Below are 14,774 nucleotides of genomic sequence, written 5' to 3' on the forward strand. Positions count from 1 at the left end.
TAAGTGAATTTCCTCCCATAGGATAACATTTTGAAATACAATAATATTCCTGAAAAATCATACCTTTAACCAAAACGCATTTACTCACCTGTTTTCAGGAAATGTCCCAGGGCTGAATCTAGGATCCAGTCCTGCGGTTAGAAAAGTTATCTGAAAAGTAATTAACTGCATTTTACTTTAAAAACCCATTCAATTGAATGTACTATACCTGCAATGTGTTGCAAACTGCTTTCTTAAACCTGTAATCAAAACCAGTACCAGTTATATTGCAATTCTGAACAGTGTTCAAACAAGTAAATTACTACTGCAAAGTATCTATGTGCTTACCTGTACCACGTTTGCTTGGTTCTAGAAAAAAACCAGTATATTTTTTATACAAAACAATTGGCCTAGAGTCCAGTTCTTGAGTGTGTGAGACCATTTGCTGACTGAGTGTGTATGCCAAATGCTTTACACTGTCCTCTGATACTGCCTTACTGCTCGACCAAGCTACCACTTTACAGAGTAAGGTTCTATCTAACGTTAACTTCTGCCAAACCTCTGGAGACTCCTGGACTCTATACACACTGTACCTTACTTTGGTGCAGTATATATAGAGCCAGTTTCTTACATTTACCCAAAATTATTTTACGGTCAAAAAAAGACAAGGTTTCATTAAAAAAGCACGAAAAACCATGTAAGGAAGGAAAGGTTACTTAAGTGTACTCTCAGTTCTCCTTCAAGTAATCCACCATTGAAATCATAAACACTGAAAAGTCCTGCAATCATGCGGAAGTCAGAAGCTTTTTTTATTAATTACTAACAGGGAGTACTTTTGTTTAAAAACGTCATATTTTGAAATCAAAATTCTATTTTGGAGCTTTTTAGAAGACTATTATGGCAGAAGTCAGTTATTTTCTATTAAAAAAAATCTAATTACACTTTAAAGTAGTCGCTAGACTATTAAAAGTACCAAGAAAAACATGCACACACTGTCTTTTGATGTTTGAAAATCATTCCAATTCAAGCTCTAGGGTCTCTGATATAGAGTGTCATCGCGGCAAAGCAGCTCTCTATGGCAAACAAGTCATAACATTACCTTTTCTTGAAGCAATGGAAGTGGAACTGGTATACATGCTTGGGATGGTGAGATCTCTTCCTGATTTCCCTCTGGGACAGACTGCAGAGATAGAAGTAGGAGGTGAGAGAAGGAGCCCCTTCTTTTCCCAACACCTTAGAATTGCTAGAGCAACTCTTGGCACTTTGTCTTTTTGCTAACCATGAATTCAGATACATTCAATGTTCCTCATATTTCTTCTGCATATTTTTACATACAAGCTCAAAATCTGTAGGAAGATGCAAGCTAGGAAGGGAAATGATGTATAAACGGAGGGGGGTATCTTTCTCCACCTTCTTTCTTCCATGGTCCATGCTTAAGAGACGAGATCAGAAGAGATCATTTTTGCCAAAATGGAAAAGACTTAGTTACAAGAGATGTTGAGTAGAGTCACCAAGATTTGAGAAGTTTCTCGGAAAAGAACACCATAAAAAAGGCAGAGCTGAGTTCTTAGGGAACCTGATTGTAGGAGCCAGAATAAAAACCTGTCAAGTGCAACTAACTTTAGGGCATAAGGGGATACCAGTGGAATGTGCTTCCCTAAAAGAGCAGTGGCAATTTTCAAACTACTGTGGGCAGCAGCCTATATGGCTACATTGTCCTTTTCTCTCATTTTACTTTAATAAGATCTGATTGCCTTGCTATTTTTCTTAAACTAGTGGCTATTTTAAAAAAAACTTGAAATTGAGAGAATATAGACTTATAAAAGATAAAAATAGAATTTTGATTTCAAAATGTCACTTCACTAAAGAAAGATACTTTTTGTAAATATTTCAGTAAAATGCTACGGGATCCAGTGCAATGGTGGGATCGTTGTATGCTTATGATAATCAATGAACATCTCCTGAAGGAGAACCTAACCATCTCTGAGCTGGTAAAGGAGCCAGAGAATAACAACAGATCCCAAAAAGTTTGAAATATGCACCTGAAGAAGAGGAAGCACTTATGAAATCACTGCATCGCAGGAAAAAAAAAAGAAAGAGCAATACAAGTTTACATCGTTTTTAATACTCTCTGGATTATTCAAGGGATAGAATTCTATCTGGGACTGAAGGAGAGGCTCCCACATCCAAATTGTGCCACTTTTGCCGCATTGTTGGGGTGGATGTTAAAACTTGATCTCTATCGTCCAATAAACTGTCACTTGGCATGTCTCAAAGTTTCCCATCACATGGTAATCACAGAGCATGCAATGGGGGTTGCCAGCAACTATTGATCCCCAACTGAACAATGGTTTCAAAATGAATACCTTTCTACATGCACTCAACTATTAGACATTGCCAGTTGGCTTAATGTAATCTCACCTTCTTCTGCTCACGGCTGGAATGCCCCTTCTTTTTAAGTTTTGGTGCCATTTCTGCAAAGACAACAAGACGGGTTCAGACAAACTACTCCACTGCAAATTGAAAACCTTATTCACTCAACCAGCCAAAGGATGAATTGAATATGCTTCCCCCGCCCCCCAACTAATGCATTAATTAGCTAATGACTGACAATTGCTACGCTCATGACTTCTTTTACAGAGATGTTAAATTAACCAAAGAGTAAATATGAATGACTCAAATATAAGATAGAACAACGTAATTGCAAAGTGCAGAGGAAGGTCTGCTTCAAATTTCTTGAAATCCAACAATCAAAATGTAGTAACACATCAAAGTACACTTTCCTCTCTAACTCGTCTCATCTGCAAATCACAGATCTGCATTTTTATTTGTTTTGTTTAATAAAATTCCAAGACAGGGATAAAACCCAACAAGGAAAATGTTACTCTGTAAGTATCAGTCTGTAGCTTGTAGCTGTAGATTCACATGCTTTGCATACTCCTGCCATCTAGTGTGGGGTCTGGACATTGCAATGTCTTTTTACTCAAAGAAGTCAAGACAACACCAGTTAAGACTCTTATAGTCCACAATGCATGAGGACACAGGCTCTACCTCAGATTATTCTCTGCTCAACTGGTAAGTAGTATAAGTTGAGTTTAGTGTCAAGGTCAACCATAATGTGTGCAATGTATTGTGAGAGTTAAAAGAAAGGCTGTTTGGATATCTGAGCACTGCCTGGTTTTGGTAGGTGAGAGGACGCATGTGAATCTACACACAATGTTACAAACAGATGCTTACAGGATAAGTAAAATTTGCCTTTTGTAGCATGTGTGGCAGTAGATTGAAAAAGTGTACGGAGTACTGACTGGCCAACACTGGCTTATTGGCAGGTTGCACATCCACACAATGTTTTTTAAAAGTATGTGGTGTCGGCCAGGTGGCTACTTTACAAATTCCAGCTATAAGAACGTTCATCAGGAAGGGCACAGAGTTAGAGTTTGTAGATTTATATAGCGCGGCTGATCACCCATGACTGTATCCAGGCGCTATCCATGGGCATTGGGAGATTAAGCGATTTGCCCAGAATCACAGGATGTTGTACTGACGCCCAGACTCGAACCAGGATCCCCAGCTCCAGTCAGAAGCTCTGGCTGCTGGCTCTTTTTCCAAAGTGGAGTGGGCTCTAGGAGGAATGGGCAAGGTCCTTTTAGGTTTAGCATAGCATGTCTGGATGCACCTTACAATCCATCTTCAAATACTTGATTTGGATAGGGCCTTCCCTTTGTGAAGTTCGGAAGAAGCAAGAAAGAGCTGTTGTGTCTTTCTTAATGGCTTAGACCTGTCAAAATATGGAGAGCCCGGTGTGCTATTGAGTCAGGTTTAGGGAAAAAGACAGGGAGTTCAATGGATTAAGGTGAGACCAACTTTGGGTGGTATCTGGGGTTGGTGTAGAGGAAAACCCTATCCCTGTGTATCTGGAAGAAAGGTTCATCGAAAGTTAGTGCCAGAAGTTTACTGACAGGCTTGAGTGAAGTGACAGCAACCAGAAATGCCACTTTTCAACACAGAAACTGGAGGGGGCAGGCTTGGAGGGTTTCAAATGGAGGGCCCATAAGTCTTCTCATTACAATGTTGAGGTTTATTGTCAGAGCTGGTAGGATCAGAGGAGGAATTACTCTGGAGAACCTCCATAAAAGCTTTAATAATTGGAATTCTGAAGAGAGAGATGGGTTGCCTGTTCTGAAGATAGGCGGTTACAGCAGCTAGGTGTAGTCGTATGGAAGGGAAAGCCCAACCACAAGTTTGCAAGTGAAGTTAGTAGCAGATAATAACCTAGACATTGGCTACTAAAGGGTCAATGCGTTTTGAAGGACACTAGTAAATGACCCGCTTCAACTTGGCAGCATAACAAACACTGGTAGAAGGCCTGTGTGCTTCTTTAAGAATGCTCATGCATTCGGTGGAAGATTAAGGCACCCAAATTCTGGGACTTCAGGAGCCAGATTGCAGGGTTGTGAGACCGGAGGTCTGGGTACCTGTTTCTTCCATGGTTCTGCATGAGAAGGTCCAGCCTGTTGGGGAGCCTTTTGTGTGGAACCACTCGAGCAGAGTGGTGAACCATGGTTGGCGAGCCCAGGTGGGAAACACCAGGATGAGAGTGAGACATCTGCTGAAGTCTTCGAACCACAAATGGAAGAAGAGGGAGAGGAGACAAAGCATAGGCAAATATCTGACAACTCATCCATATATCATTGCCCTTAGACTGTGGGTGTAGAAAACTGGAGGTAGTGTTTGGACTTTTGGAGTTCTGTACCGTGGCGAAGAGGTATACCTCTTGGACTTCCCAAAGGAGGAAGTATTGGAGGAGGACTTGCATGTGGATTTCCCACTCGTTAACCTGCTGCCGCATCCTGCTTTGGAGGTTGGAAAAATCGCTGTCTACTCCCGGAAGGTAGTCCGCTAGCAGATTGATCTTGTGTCAGAAAGCTTACCACCATCTGGGCAAGATAAGAGTGCATGGGAGATCGCTTACCGCCTTGCTTCTGAAGATAATACATGGCTGTCATGTTGTCTGTGTTGATAAGGACTGCCTTGCCAGTCAAGTGGGGTAGAAAAGCTTTCAACACAAGGCGAGCCGCTAGCAGGTCCAGGAAATTGATGAGGAGATCCAGATGACTGTGTTTCCGCTGGCTTTGGACAGTCCGATCCTATAAATGTGCACCCCATCCTGTAAGGGAGGCCTCCTTTGTAATTGTCCTCTGCGGAACTTGATCGACAAACAGCTGCCCGTACAACAGGTTGTTGGTGTTCCACCACTGCAGAAAGCGACAAATGGGGTGGCTGATCAACAGTAGGTCGTCCTAAAGACCGTCCGCTTGAGACCACTGGTGTGCCAAGTACTCCTGCAACAGACATATGTGTAACCTGGAATGGGGCACTATGGCAATACAAGAGGCCATCATGCTAATCAGGTGAATGACTGTCCTGATCATGACTTGGTGGCCTGGTTGAAACTGAGGGATTAGGGCCAGGTTGGTCTATAACCTTGCAATGTTTGGATGGGCCATGCCCACTTCTGAGTTGAAGATTGCCCCCAGGTAGAGCTGTATCCAGATGGGTTGGAGGTGGGCTTTTATAGCACTAATAGTAAACCCTGGAGGAGGTTTATTGTGACCCGAGTGTGTTCGAAGAAGTTCTGATGGGTGGCACTCTTGACGAGTCGTCCAGATAGGGGAATACATGGACACCCTGTCTGCGCAAATTATCGGGTACCCCCGCAAGGCACTTGGGGAGCACCCTGGGTGCAGTTGTGAATCCAAAGAGGAGCACCTTGAGCTTGTAATGCTTTCCGCTGACAACAAACCTGAGATAGAAGTGATGTGCCAAGATTATTGGCATCTGGAAATAAGCGTCCTTCAGGTGGAGAGCGGCCATGTAGTAGCGGGATGACATCCTGAAGAGTAACCATGTGGAAGTGCTCTGAAAGAATGTTATCCTTTAGGGGCCGGAGGTCCAAAATGGGTCAGAGAGAACTGTCTTGTTTGGGGATCAGGAAGTATAGAGTATACTCTCATGCCCTAGTAATGGTGGGAGACGGGTTCTAGGGCACCTTTAAGAAGGAGTGCTTGGACCTCTTCCCTGAGTAGCCGTTGGTTCTGGGGAGAGTTTGTGTTTGCGAGCTGGAATGGTGGGAGGAGAGCTCCAGACAATAACCATGTTGGATAATATCCAACACCCACTGATCAGAGGTAATGTTCTGCCAAGTAGGAAAGAATCTTTGGAGGCGCCCCCAACAGATGTGGTGTGATCGGGATGAAGAGTGGGAAGTCAAAGTGGTAGCTTCTTTGGAGGAGCCACATTTCCTCTGCCTTTTGAGTTGTTGCCTCTGTAGGTCCCTCTAAAGCAAGCCCATGGGAGAGGACTGGTGGGCTTGTGGACGCTGGTAAATTGTGGAGGCCTTAGGGGAAGTTTTCTTTGCACCTCTACGATAGGCCAGACGCCAAAAAGAGCTCCGAACAGCAGGTGTCTACAGTACGTCCTTTGTTTTCCTGGGAATTCAAAGTGGTAGCTTCTTTGGAGGAGCCACATTTCCCCTGCCTTTTGAGTTGTTGCCTCTGTAGGCCCCTATAAAGCCCCCCCCCCCCCTTTGCAGCCTGCGTGTTTTGGTGCAGAACAAAGTAAAGAGTCGACATGGCAAACAGCCCTGTGTGCCATGCCTACAACCCACTGCCCTGGCATAGATCAGTCACCCCTCTAGCTGGGTGCCCTATGCCAGTGGTGAGGGTACAGATGCATGAGACCTGTACCCCTACAGTGTCTAAGCCCATTCTTAGGCATTGTAAGTGCAGTGCTGCCATTAAGAGTATATGGTGCTGGGAGCTTGTCATTACGAACTCCACAGCACCATAATGGCTACACTGAAAACTGAGAAGTTTGGTATCAAACTTCTCCGCCCATTAAACCCACACTGATGCCAATGTGTAATTTAATGAAAAATGCACACAGAGGGCATCTCAGAGATGCCCCCTGAAAAACGACCAGCCTCTGGTGGGTTCCCTGACTGGTACACACCAGCCTGCCTCCACGAGACATGTTTCTGGCCCCCTAGGGTGGGAGCCTACGCTCCCTGAGCCCAGAAACAAATTCTTTCATGGGCGGAGGTGTTCACACCTTCCCCAGGCCAGGAAGAGCCATCTGTGGCAGGGAAGCTTCAAAGGCCTGGCAGCCTTTGTAATGCGACCCCCAGCCTCTCCTGCTATCAGGGGCAGTCCCCCTTTCCTGTCTCTTCCTCCCTTTCGGTGGGAAGACGGGCGGGAAAAACTAGCCAGCCCAGGAGGTGTGCCCACCTCTGCCAACTCCACCCCTCAGGTGGGGGAGACTAGGTGAAGCCCACTCTCCAGTGCTCGCCATCTTGCAGATGGCAGGCACTCCCCAATGAGCACACCAAGGGTGTAGTCACCCTAAGGTCAGTAGCCCATTGGCTACTGACCTCAAGCCCCCTAAAACGCCCCCTATATACAGTATTTAGGGGGCAGCCCTGAACCAAGAAGGCAGATCCAGCCTAGCTACAAGAAGAAAGACGAAGAGCCATGCAGAGCTAACAAGAGGACGACGACCACTGACTTGGCCCCCAGCCCTACAGGCCTGTCTCCCCTCGAACCTGCTCCTGTGAAATCCCGGCGTGTCCAGCAGCCAGCAACATCACAAACCCCGGAGGACCTGCCTGCCTTCACTTCCCAGACTGTTTCTCCCGTGAAGACTGGACGTGTTTAAACTGCAGCTTCTGGTGCCAGCCAGAGACCGCAAATCCAGCCCACTTCGCACACGCCGAAACCCGGCCCGAGTCGAAAAACACCAAGAGGAGGTCCCCCCAGCGATCCTGACCCAAGATCCGGCGACCCCTTACCTGCCTCAAGCCTCCACACGACGCCTGCAGCCTCAATCCAGAGGACCACCCCACCGCGACCAGAGCGGGTAAGAAAATCCGACGTCACAAGGCACCCCCGCACCCGACTCCCCACGGCCTTGTGTGCCCAAACCAACGGTGCCTAACCAACCCAAGACATCCCAACTTACCCCTCAAAGTGGTTGTCGCACACAGAAAGTCCTCGTCCCCGAGCCTGAAGTGTTTCTTTGTCCCGGACATTCTCCATTGAAAACAGGGCACCCGACCTCAAAACAGCACCCTGCCGCCCCAGTGCCACTGAGGGAGCACCTTTGGTGCTACTTTGGTCCCCAAAGTGCCCTGAGCTTAACCCTAGGAGCTTTGCTCCCACAACCCAGTGGCCTGCTTGACAGCAGCCACCAACCGGAAGCCCCCTATCCCTCATTGGATAACATTGGGCCTCAACACTCTGCACCCGGCTGCCCTAATGCCACTGAGGGTGCAACAACAGTGCATCACCGACGCTGGGGGACCCCCGAGTCTAGCCCCAGAACCTTAACTCCCACAGTCGATTACTCACCTGTGAAGCGTTAACCCGTTTTCCTTCCATAGGATAACATTGACACTTTTTCTCCCAAAAGTTTCTAAGTGTGGAGTTTTGAAACCTAAAAATATTCTTTAAAAATCGCACAAATAACCAATACGTGTTTACTCACCTGTTTGCAGGAAATGTCCCAGTGCTAAATCTAGGTATCCAGCGCTGAGATAGAAAAGTAACGTGGAAAGTAACTTACCTGCAATTTATTGTCTAAGCCCATTCATTTCAATGTACTGCTCCAAAAAGTTTCTAAGCGTGGAGTTTTGAAAACAGAAAATATTCTTTAAATATCATGCAAATAACTAAAACGTAATTACTTACCTGTTTTTAGGAAATGTCCCAGTGCTGAATCTAGGTATCCAGCACTGAGTTAGAAAAGTAACGTAAAAAGTAACACCTGAAATTTACTGAAAAAGCCTATTTATTCCAATGTACTGTATTTGTTAAGTGTTGCATGTAAATCAAACAAAGTAACATTTCTATTGCATTTTCAAACTGTCCTATATCCAGTAACTTATTACTGAAAAGTATTTAATGCTTACCTGTACCAGGCCCGCTTGGTTCTAAAAATAAACAACAGTATATTTTTATACAACAACAATTGGCCTAGAGGCCTAGAGTTCAGTACTTGAGTGTGTGAATTCATTTGCTGACTGAGTGGGTACATCAAATGCTTAACACTGTCCTCTGATGCTGCCTTACTGCTCGACCAAGCTACCACTATTAGAGAGTAAGATTCTATCACAACTTTAACCTCTGCCTATCTCTGGGGGCACTTGGACTCTATACCTCATTTTGGTGTAGTATATATAGAGCCAGTTTCTTACAATATGAACAAATGATCCAGGGCGCATATATAATGTTATGGTTGTCTATGAAAAGACTGCGTATATAAGACTTAAGAACTCTACCAACAGTATATTTTGCTACCTACAGTTGTGGTTGTTTGAACAATAATTCCTTGTACGTGAATAATCTGATGGAAGCACTCCCATAAGTTAATTGACATAGCACCATGTAAGTTTGCACCAAGGGATATTAGTAAGTCGTTGCTATACAGTTCATATCGCAGTTTCATAAAGTAATGAGCTGATGTAGTAATGTGCAATTCATAGTCATTGCCTTCGTTCCATCTTCGCTTGGCTGGCTGATGCTCAGCTCAAGTGTAATGAGCAGAAATCTGAGATCTTGCTCTTTGGCGCTTTTCCAACTGACTTTCGTCAACAGCTGTGGCCTCAGGAGCTTCCTCCTCCCTTCTCGGAAGGACAGCCCACTAAGAACTTGGGCATTTGGTTTGAGGAGAACCTCTCGTTTTCTACTCATATCAAGAAAACGGCCGGCTGTTGCTTTGGTCTTATTAAAACACTTAGGAACTTTTTCCCGCTCATCCCGCAGGCAGCCAGAGTAACAGTGACCTGTGCACTGATTCTCTCCCGGCTAGACTATGCCAATTCCTTGTTTACTGGGTCACCTGGTTATATGGTTAAGAAACTGCAGGTGGTCCAGAACACGGCGGCTAGGCTAGTCTTAGGTATTTCATCTAGGTCAAGTGTCACTACTCACTTGCACTCTCTACACTGGTTGCCTTTTGCGGCCAGGATCAAATTCAAATCTCTGGTCCTGGCCCATCATGCTCTTCATGGGCAGGGCCCGTTCTACCTTCAAAGGCGCTTTGCCTTCTATGCCCCAGCAAGGGTCTTGCGCTCATCGGCTCTCCGTCTGGCTGTCATCCCTCGCTACAAACTTCAGAGGATTGGAGGTGGCTCTTTGGTGGTCAGAGCCAGTAGGGCCTGGAATGCCCTTCCTCTTGATCTTCGCCTTACCCAGGAGCTCGCAGCTTTTAAGAAAAAGCTTAAAACATTCCTTTTTGGCTGATTGTCTCTCTCTCCCCTTCTGGTTCGCGCCGGGACACTCTTGAGTAGCTGAGCGCATTACAAATGGAATAAATTAAATGAAATGAAATTGAAAACAAATTCTATAGTTCAGAGCATGATTTCTTTGAACATTGTATCATTAGGAGAGAAGACACTTCATTGATGCAATATCCGAGATTCACAACGGATGGGAAGCTGTTAAAGTGTGTTGTCACTGGAAGTGTGTTGGACAGAAAGTACAGGGCACCAAAGGTTGCGGACTGCAAGCCAATGAGGTTGTGTGAGTCAATGCAATAGTTGTGCAGAGCAGGTTCACATGTTGTCTTACAAAGCGTTGTTCCCTAAGTGTCAAATAGCTGGGTCCAAAACGTCACCAAAGTGAGTCAGTCTAGGAGCTTGAACTCTAAATGTTAGACACCAATGGAGAAAGAAAACAATTTGAGGTAGAGCCTGTGTCCTTGTGGACTATGGGAGGAGTTGCAAGAGGTTTTACAACTGAGTTGGTCAACAAAAAAGTTACAATGTCCATTACCAATACTAGGTGGCAGGAGTATACAGATATGTATCTACAGGCACATATCCCATAGAGACAACATTTCACTTCTTGTGAATCTGGTAACAAATCAAGCAATGGCATAACTGAAACGTAGTGAACCAACGAAGACCGAACAGATAAAACAAACTGCTTTTAACTCTTTTTTAACTCTGCTCTCAGGAGTAAAATGCCACACCCTACTGTGGTCAGAAGAGAAAGCCAACCGCAAAGACAGCCTCCGCTGCAGGGAGTGCTGGGTCAACAAGGGAGGGCCCAAGTGTGTTTGGGTCAATTAATATAACAACTTTAACCATCACCTGTTGCCAACAGGAAGGAAAGAATGGAGTTAAAACACCACTTCACTGTGCATGCCCTGAACAGCATGACATCTAGACGCAGCTCTTCAAGAAATGGTAGGGAAGTTGGCAGGGAGAGAGGGTTAAGTCTCCGAATATGGTGGAACGTTCACTATGTAGAGCCAGATTTATACTCATTCCTTACCTGTGAGAAAGTGTCATCTTTCTTGCATGGTATGCCCCCACTTTTTGCTGAATTGCTGAATGTACTTTGACTGAGTGTGCCCTGGACTCCTGCCAATCAGGTGCCCAGGGCCTATGTTCCTTCCCTAAAAACCTCAAACCCAAACTGGCAAACCCTGGTCACATGTCAGCCCCTGGTAAATGGTACCCTAGGTACCCAGAGCCTTGTGACCAGGGAAGGCCTCTAAGGGCTGCAGCACTTATTGTGCCACCCTTAGAGGCCCTGTACCCTAACACAACCACACTGCCCTTGCAGGCTGAGTGTCTGGGTACAAGGCAAAACAAAGTCGACATGGCACACATCCCTGTGTGCCATGCCCACAACCCACACTGCACTGGCATACATCAGCCACCCCTCTAGCTGGGTGCCCTATGCCAGTGGTGTGGGCCCAGGAGCATGAGCCCTGTGCTCCTACAGTACCCAGGTCCTTTCCTGGGCACTGTAAGTGCAGTGCTGCCATTTAAGAGTATATGGTGCTGGGAGCTCGTCAAACACGAACTCCACAGCACCATAATGGCAACACTTAAGACTGAGAAGTTTGGTATCAAACTTCTCAGCACATTAAACCCGCACTGATGCCAGTGTAGGATTTAATGTACCAAGCACCCCAGAGGGCATCTTAGAGATGCCCTCTGAAACCTAACCTTCAATCCATGTCTGGTCTGAGAGGCTGCCTAGGCTGCCACACAGCAGACAGTTTGTTGGACCCCTGAGTAGGAGAGCCCCTGCTCTCCTGGGCCTGCAACAATGCACATCCTGGGCGAGGTGCTAGATATCCTCCCCCAGGATGGGCAGGGGGAAGCTTTAAAGGCATGCCGCCTCTGTGAGCTTCCCCAGGCCACTGCAACCCCCCACTCTGGCGGGAAGCTTGGCCAGAAACCCCAAATATGGACAGGGGATGTGCCAGCCTGCCAACCACACCCCTCAGGTGGGAGAGGCGAGGTGAAGCACATCTCCGGGCTCTCGCCATCTTGAAGACGGGAAGCCCTGCCCAATCAGGACTAGGCTACGGCCCTCCTCCCACAGGAGAGAGGCAGGATAGGGGGTGTACCCACCCCAGGACAGGGACCCATTGGTCCCTGCCCTTCACCTACCTACAACGCCCCTAAATCTAGTATTTAGGGGCACCCTGTATCAGCCTTCCCCAGATTCCAAAATACAGAGAAGAGCAAGAAGAAAGAAGACCTGCCCTGCAGCTGCTAAGAAGAGGAAGACACCAACTGCTTTGGCCCCAGCCCTACCGGCCTGTCGACCCTCAAACCTGCTCCTGCTACAACCCGGCATCTCTTGTGGCCAGCAACCTCAAAAACCCCGGAGGACCTGGCTACCTTTTGGCTCTAAGCCAATGGGACTCCCATGAGTAGAGGCTCTACCCACAATCTACTTCTAATCCCTGGCATCAGCCCGGAACCGCAAACCCTTCACACTCTGCAACCGCCAAGCCTGGCCTGTGCCGGAGTGAACAAAGACCACGAGGACGACCCCACGGCGACTGTGACCCCGAGTCCGGCACCCAAGGACTTCCCTCGACGCTCCTGAAGACGCCTGCAGCCTCAGAACCAGGCGCGCCCCCCCCCCCAACCGTGATCAACAGAGGGAAAGATTTCCCGACACCAAAAGGCACCCCTGCACCCGGGACCCCTGTGCCCAACCCCGGGGTACCTACCTATCCTCCAACTACCCAACTTACCTCTCGAAGTGGTGGTGGCACCTGAAGCATCTTCGTCCCCGAGCTTGCAGTCTTTTTCTAAACCGGAGCTTTCCCATTGAAATCAATTGAGCGCCCGAAGGCTCAAAAGCACCCTGCACCCAGCCGCCCGCGTGACCCTGGCAGTGTAACCTCTACACCTATCTACTTCCCCATTTGCACTGAGCAAGTGACCAGGAGCCCAGCTCCCACAGCCGCGTGGCCGGCTAGTCAGCAGCCACCAACCAAGGCCCCCCTGCCTCCCATAGGACAGCATTGGGCCTAACTCTCTGCACCCGGCTGCCCCATAGGGTGTAACAACTGTACCTACCTGACCCTGGGAGACCCCCGAGTCTATGCCCAGAACCTTAACTCTGACAGTCGAGTACTTACCTTAAAGCCTATAACTCAATTTCCTCCATAGGGTAACATTGACTGGTTTTTCCTGAAATGCCTTCCAAGTGTGGACTTTTCAAAACCTAAAATATTCCACCAAAAATCAGCCGAGTAACGAAAACACTCACCTGCTATTAGGTGAGCACCCAGTGCTGGATCTTGGTGCCCAGCACTGACTCTGAAAAACATTCACAACCGTACTTACCAGTAACCCAATTTTCTTCCATAGGAAACCATTGACTGTTTTTCTGTGAAATTTCTTCTAAGTGTCGATTTCTGCAAACTTTAAATATTCTTTAAAAATCGTATAAATTGTGAAAACTGCTCGACCAAGCTACCACTTTAGAGAGTAAGGTTATATCTAACTTTAGCCTCTGCCAAACCTCTGGGGACTGTGGACTCTGTACACCCTGTACCTATTTGGGAACAGTATATACAGAGCCACTTTCTCACACCTAGTCGAATAAGAGTCATAATAAGGGTGGGCCACTCACCCCATGGGCCTTGGTGCCACTGCACATGCTACAGCAACGAGGGTTGCCTACGCCCTGCTGACGAGTTAATTGCAGAGGGACGTTTGCAGTTGCCAGGCAGCCCGGCCTCATAAGACACTCTGTCACCTTAAAATAAAGCAGTGCCAGGGTGACAAGTGGATTCATGATCAAAGAAATAAATTACATTAATACAGTATTTGCTGCATTATGCTCTCTAGTTGCAAATAACAGCTGAACAGGTTATCCCCTTCAATGGTACTCATTCCGTCGACACCAAAATTTGAAAGGCCGTGTCGTTCATTTGGACGCACAGCCGAAAGTGTCCACTAAGAAGTCTTCTTCTACAGTGTCAGAATGGAGTTCCACTCCATGATTGGCAACAGCCCGTTCTATGAGGGCATTAAAGGCAGCAGTGTCCTCTGTGGGAGATGTCTTTATATTGTAAAGCTGCGCGTCAGGAGTATCTGGAGCGTTACCCTGGTCGGTGGGGTCATCCCATGCCTGATCTGGGTCTTGCAAGTGATCATCAGGATCGATATCCCCAGGGTAGGTGGTATCATCCCCTACATAGTCCTCTCCTGCGTCTGTCTCTGAATGCGTAGGAGAAAAGGACGGTGGATCCTGATGGAAGGGTTGAAAGTGTTCATGAAGCACTGGTTCTGATCCTGCCGGCAATTTGTGTTTCAGAGGAATTTTGTATGAGTCCAAGACCCTCTCTGGCGTGATTTTCCGCTTGCGGAGCATCAACCTACCAGTGGCGGCGTCGATAAAGTGTGCCTGTGAAGGCTCGATATCGGTTTGTCCAGTGGATGGGGACTGTGTTTGGCGGACACGTGTCCGAATTTT

The 14,774-nt window shown here is 46.9% G+C and overlaps 1 protein-coding gene across 8 annotated transcripts in view; it reads right to left on the reverse strand.

The window, feature by feature from the left end:
• The window catches only part of BRD4 (bromodomain containing 4), a 1,415,251-nt gene that overhangs the window by 416,657 nt on the left and 983,820 nt on the right, over positions 1–14,774 (reverse strand). For 5 of the 8 annotated variants that reach the window (XM_085654329.1, XM_085654324.1, XM_085654323.1 and 2 more), the window contains 2 exons: positions 2,401–2,453; positions 1,079–1,159 (listed from right to left, as the gene is read on the reverse strand). In XM_085654329.1, the coding sequence (XP_085510455.1) occupies positions 1,079–1,159; positions 2,401–2,453 (134 nt within the window). The remainder of the gene's footprint in view (positions 1–1,078; positions 1,160–2,400; positions 2,454–14,774) is intronic. The other 3 variants (XM_085654330.1, XM_085654326.1, XM_085654325.1) reach the window with 1 other exon arrangement.

The sequence above is a fragment of the Triturus cristatus genome, chromosome 4_1 (assembly GCF_964204655.1).
Source record: "Triturus cristatus chromosome 4_1, aTriCri1.1, whole genome shotgun sequence".
In the NCBI taxonomy this organism is placed as follows: domain Eukaryota; kingdom Metazoa; phylum Chordata; class Amphibia; order Caudata; family Salamandridae; genus Triturus; species Triturus cristatus.